This window comes from Phocoena sinus, chromosome 10, assembly GCF_008692025.1.
Source record: "Phocoena sinus isolate mPhoSin1 chromosome 10, mPhoSin1.pri, whole genome shotgun sequence".
Lineage (NCBI taxonomy): Eukaryota > Metazoa > Chordata > Mammalia > Artiodactyla > Phocoenidae > Phocoena > Phocoena sinus.
The window spans coordinates 95,923,536-95,929,430 of NC_045772.1; the positions used below are offsets into that span (position 1 = coordinate 95,923,536).

Below are 5,895 nucleotides of genomic sequence, written 5' to 3' on the forward strand. Positions count from 1 at the left end.
ACCGATGCCTTAACATTCAGCATGTATTTTATTGTGACCTTAAGAGTGAACCAAAGAGGAAAAGGGCGCTTGTTGAAGTTTCTGCATAACTAGCCTGATTCTGAGACCCTAAGGGGTCTCAAGTCTAGGGCATTAATTGTCCTAGTGGGAATTTCAACCACCTTAGCTGGGCCTCAGGAACTGGAAGTGCATCTTTGATTTTAAAAGGTGGAAACAGGGTGAACCTAGAAGTACTTCACTGCTGGGTTTATTTTGTTTCCAGGTTCCGAGGTCCCAGTTTTCCAGTTCCCCACCCAGTCTAGGCTACTCAGCAGCTCTCTTTTGCATTACAATGGCCTTGGTGAGGCTGGCAGACAGGATTAACTCGGAATTCGCAAGGGTGTGTGTGGGCGTGGGGCTGCCAGGAGGGGCGGGTCCAAGTATGGCTGAGCCTTACTTATAAGTCTAGAGCCTCCACAAATTTTTTTGTCATTTTCCTACACTGGGCTGGTAGGCTTCTGTTATCACACAGGTGACTTCCCTTCATCCCATGTTTTTAATACTTTTACACCTGGACATCTTCATCTTTCTCTAAGCTCTTCTACCTAGATTCTTAAGCCTGGACTTTTCCTACCATCTATCTAGCTCTTTGGTTTTCTCCCTCTCCTTCAATTCAACAACATGAGTGTGGACCCAGCTTGTCCCCAAAGCCTGCGTGGCCCCGAAGCATCCAATTCTAGGGAATCTTCACCAATGCCTGAGATTTATGGGTCTGAAGAAAATTATGTGTCCTTGCAAATGTCATCTGCTGAGACCCACGACATGGAGACTGGTAAGAAAATACTGAATCCTTGAGAGGCTAAGTTCCTTCAGGGAAAGGGAAAGAAGGAAAGAGGCTAAGGGTTATCTGTTTCCCTCTTGAGCCCATCAATATAAGCAGGTGTCATTATCTATTCATCCTCTCGACACCTCTTTTTCAACGGTAACTTGATGGGGTCATGCCCTTTCCCCAATGTTCCGGGCGATAAGAGCTGTGGACGGAGAGACGCGGGATACGGGACTCAGCCATTCAACTGTACGCGGTGTATTTGAGAGCTTACGTGTGTAGGCACTGTGGAAATGCAAACGTGATGTGATAAACTGATGTGTAAATCTTAACATATATGAAACGCACCTTTTGGAAATGTTTTACCTTTCTACTACAGTAGCGGTTGGCTCTTCCCCTAACCTCTGGATGTGAGGACATTATTGGGCAGCTGAGTTTGTAAGCACCTGCTATGCTCAAGTCTCCTAAATCCCGAGGAAGTGTTCACCCCATTTTATGGTGGATGATTCCAAAAGGTTTAATATACCGACAGTCAAAGTGGTGAGAGCTCAGATTTGAAATCCAGTTTGGCTTTGAATTCTATACTGTTAATATTTAGGCTTCTAATTGGTCATTTTGGGTGCGAGAGGTGCTCGGATATTGTAAAGCCGGCACAAACTTTTTTGGAAATCAGTTTGGCAGTAGTTGTTAAAAATGAAAAGGTAGACCAACCTTTACCCAGGCATGCTATTTTTAACATTTATGGCATAAAATAGCTTAAAATCTGTTTACATTTATGATTACAACCATAGAAGTAAGTTGTGGAGAAAGGAATAAGTAAACAAAATAACTTATATTTGAGTGCTGGATTTTAATGTTAACCTATTTTTCCAAATTTTGTGTTAATGTCCTTTTATAATTTCAAATGTTGAAAATACAGCTACAGCGCTGGATTGTTAGACAAATAGCTCGGGAATGAGCAATGGACATGTCCTCCTAGCAAGCCAAGCGCAAGTCTGTACAGATATTTTTTTTTTTTTTTTGCGGTACGCGGGCCTCTCACTGTCGTGGCCTCTCCCGTTGCGGAGCACAGGCTCCGGACGCGCAGGCTCAGCGGCCATGGCTCACAGGCCTTAGCCGCTCCGCGGCATGTGGGATCTTCCCGGACCGGGGCACGAACCCGAGTCCCCTACATCGGCAGGAGGACTCTCAACCACTGCGCCACCAGGGAAGCCCTGTATAGATAATTTTTAAGACATGCCCCATTTCTAGTCATTAGTTGAGGACTTTCCTTCTTAGATCTACTTGTGAAATTGTGAAGTCTTTTGCCTTTTAAAGCCTGTCCATTTATTCCACGACTAGGGTAGAATTGGAGTTAAGCACCGGGAATACGTCTGTGCAAATAAATCTAAGTAATACAGGATATAAATTTTTAGTTACAAAGTCAATAATATATGCCAGGCCCTGTGCTAGACAGTTTCTGTTGCCTCATTTTGTTTTCAAATTTTTATTTCTGTTGCCTCATTTTGTTTTTAAATTTTTTATTTCTGTTGCCTCATTTTAATCGGTGAAAGAAACGCCGTGAGATATACTGTACAACACGGGGAATATGACAAGTATTTTATAATAACTATAAATGAAGTATAACCTTAAATTGTAAATCACTATATTGTACACCTGTATTTATATAATGTACAGCAACTATACTTCAGTCAAAAAACCACCAAAACAACCTATGATTAGCTTAGTCCAACCGCGAAAACAAACGAAAAAATCATGAGGGAGGAATAATTTTGGAGATGAAATCACGAAGTCTGGGTTGAAACAGGAGCTTTATCAGAATTCACATTTCCCGATAGTCCTGGTATTAAGACCGGGCAGCAAACTTGATTTTATAAGATCCCCAGAATCTGGATCATCTGTTTCAAAATTAAGTACATGGGAGTTCCCTGGTGATCTAGTGGTTAGGATTCATCGCTTTCACTGCCGTGGCCCATGTTCAATCCCTGGTCAGGGAACTGAGATTTCCCCCAAGCCATGCGGCTCCACCAAAAACAAAAAAAAATTAAGTAGGTGATGATTAAGGTACATAAAGGAAGTTGTGGAAGAACACAAAGGTGGGAGTCAAATGATGATTCTGACCTTTGAGAACAGCCAGGATGTGGGCTCCTGAGCTTTGATTGGCAGAAAGAAGAGGTTTGAGTCCCCCTCCGCTTCCCAGCAATACATAATTAGCCATGTCCGTGACATGCAAAATGGCATTTGCGCAAAGGTTAGCGAAATGTTCAGGAATGCTTAAAAATAAAGTTATTACTCATTATCTAGCTCTGAGGACTTTAATAGTGCTTTGAAAACAATAAACTTTCAATATTTGAAGTTTTAGAGAAAAGTGTCATTTTGTTCCCAACAGTCTCTCCTCTTCCTTCCTTCTCCATGGATCTGCTTATTCAGGACAGTCCTGATTCTTCCACAAGCCCCAGAGTAAAACTACTGGCCACGGCTGCAGACAAGAGCACAGAGAAGAAGGAAGAGAAGGTCCTGGTCAAGAAGCAGAAGACCAGAACCGTGTTCTCTCAGACGCAGCTGTGTGTGCTCAATGACAGATTTCAGAGGCAGAAATACCTCAGCCTCCAGCAAATGCAAGAACTTTCCAACATCCTGAACCTTAGCTACAAACAGGTATGGTTGTTTTCTTGTTTGATACAACAAGAAATAAGAAACAAGGTTAGTTTCTATGTACTCTGTTTATGCACCCCTACAAACAAGCTAACTTTTTTTTTTTTTTTTTTTTGCGGTACGCGGGCCTCTCACTGTTGTGGCCTCTCCCGTTGCGGAGCACAGGCTCCGGACGCGCAGGCTCAGCGGCCATGGTTCACGGGCCCAGCCGCTCCGCAGCATGTGGGATCTTCCCAGACCCGGGCACGAACCCGCGTCCCCTGCATTGGCAGGCGGACTCTCAACCACTGCGCCACCAGGGAAGCCCACAAGTTAACTTTTAATATGAAAATGGAACTTTTTGTAATGTGTTTTGTGGCAATGCGTCAATTTTTTTGGACATTCTTTTCTTTATATTCTTTTCCATTACGGTTTATCACAGGATATTGAGTATAGTTCCCTGTGCTATACAGTAGGACCTTGCTTATCCACCCTACATGGAACAGTTTACATCTGCTAATCCCAAACTCCCAGTCCATCCCTCTCCCACGCCCTCCCCCAATGCGTCATAATTTATTTAACCACTTCCCTTGTTGCACAAACCAGAATTGTGAAAATGTTTCCAATTTTCCTTAAAAAAAGGAAGAATATACCCCCCTATCTTCCGAGTTAGAAGAGTCCCTAGGCAACACTTGTTCTTATTAAAATTAAAATTGTATGTTTTGTTGTTATCTGCTAATCATTTTTCATATATTTATTGGCCATTTTATTCAGTTACTGGCGCCATACTTGGAAAGTCCTATTCCATGATCTTATTTTATATATATATATATATATATATATATATATATATATACTCTTCTACCTCTCTGATCTCATTTTCTAACTCAGAGTTTACAAACCATCTGCAAAGTTTAGTTTATTCTGTGCTGCAATATAATTTGATATTTTCTAAATAGCTGTCCTTGTGGTATGTTTCATAATTCCTGACTTAAAATACCATTATCACACTAAGTGTAAATGTGCTTATATGGAGGTGGGCTTTTCATTGCAAACCAATTACCTTTAACTGTGACTAATGGCGTGGGTAGACATTTAAATGTGAACTTCCTAGTTAGTAGCAGACTTGTGGTGTGTTCTGTTCTATCTGGTTAGGTTTATTAAACATAAAGTAGCCCACTGACTTGAGGGGCTTGAAATTCACTCACAGATGGAAGGTTTAAGAAAGGACTCTAGAAGTTAAAATTTTGTTCTGAGTTTGAGATAGTTGTAGCTATCGGAAAAAGCAACAAACAAAAACCTAATATTCTTTGATCCCAGTATATCCTGCATTACTAGTATTTTGTGTTTTCCTGTTACCTTTTCCCTGCAGGTTAAGACCTGGTTCCAGAACCAGAGAATGAAATGTAAGAGGTGGCAGAAAAACAACTGGCCCAGGAATAGCAACATTGTGACTCAGGTAACAGGAAACTTATTTTTCTGCTCTTTCCTAACAAGGACTTTTTAGATAGATTTGTATCCATTGCTGAAGCATGCAATCCCAACTTCAGACAATTCTGATTTTCCTTGTACCTTTTCAATTAATCCATCCTTCTCTTTCAAAAGGGCCCAGCAACTACAGAATACCCGGGCTTCTATTCCTACCACCAAGGATGCTTGGTGAACTCTTCCGGAAACCTGCCCATGTGGGGTAACCAGACCTGGAATAACCCAACTTGGATCAACCAGAGCTGGAACAGTCAGTCCTGGAACAACCAGAGCTGGAACAGTCAGACCTGGTGCCCCCAAGCCTGGAATAACCAGACTTGGAATAATCAATTCAACAACTATGTTGAGGAATTCCTGCAGCCCCAGATCCAGTACCAGCAAAATTCTCCCGTCAGTGATTTTGAAGCCACCTTGGAAACTGCCGGGGAAAGCTATAACATAATACAGCAAACTGCTAAGTATTTCAATTCCCAACAGCAAATCATGGATTTATTCCCAAATTACTCTCTGAACATACAGCCTGAAGATTTGTAACGATGGCTGTATTATTCAATCTCAATTTGAGCTGTGACTGTATTACTTCCCTAGAATTTTTCTTTTACAATTACGTCTCTCTCTGCCTTGATAAGCTGCTTTTCATTGTGCCTTTTGTGTCAATTTGGGGGTATATGATTGGTGTCTAATCAAAGAGGTTTCAGAAGCATTGGCTTCTACGGACAACATGATAAAAGATGACTGGCGGCTATAGATAACTAGGTTATAATACGATTTTTCAGATATCTTTAGGATCTAGAACCTAACCTCAAGAATAGGGAGCAAAAGTACAAAGATGTGTGATGAAGGATTATTCGTATTTTCTGGGATGGGGAGGCTTTACTTGTTAAGAACCTCAGTTGTTAAGGTGAAGGGTTAAGCTACAATGTGCTTCACTGATTTCCTCTACCCCTTTTTGCTTATTTTACTTACAA

The 5,895-nt window shown here is 41.5% G+C and overlaps 1 protein-coding gene across 2 annotated transcripts; it reads left to right on the plus strand.

Moving 5' to 3' along the window:
* Window positions 1-470: 470 nt before the first annotated feature.
* Window positions 471-5,465, plus strand: NANOG (Nanog homeobox). Of its 2 annotated transcripts, none has more exons than XM_032644640.1 (4): window positions 471-811; window positions 3,195-3,463; window positions 4,812-4,898; window positions 5,045-5,465. In XM_032644640.1, exons 1-4 carry the CDS (start codon window positions 661-663, stop codon window positions 5,459-5,461), a joined length of 924 nt encoding a protein of 307 aa, XP_032500531.1. In that variant the 5' UTR covers window positions 471-660; the 3' UTR covers window positions 5,462-5,465. The 2 variants fall into 2 exon arrangements, with proteins under 2 accessions (XP_032500531.1, XP_032500532.1); XM_032644641.1 differs by having other exon boundaries at window positions 575-811; window positions 4,812-4,894; window positions 5,086-5,461.
* Window positions 5,466-5,895: the final 430 nt, after the last annotated feature.

Bases quoted from the DNA above. Each gene is read 5' to 3' on its own strand.
- NANOG (XM_032644640.1), top strand. From the start codon at position 661: ATGAGTGTGGACCCAGCTTGTCCCCAAAGCCTGCGTGGCCCCGAAGCA. The intron at 3,464-4,811 runs GTATGGTTGTTT...TTTTCCCTGCAG, and splicing joins TGAACCTTAGCTACAAACAG to GTTAAGACCTGGTTCCAGAA. The intron at 4,899-5,044 runs GTAACAGGAAAC...CTCTTTCAAAAG, and splicing joins ATAGCAACATTGTGACTCAG to GGCCCAGCAACTACAGAATA.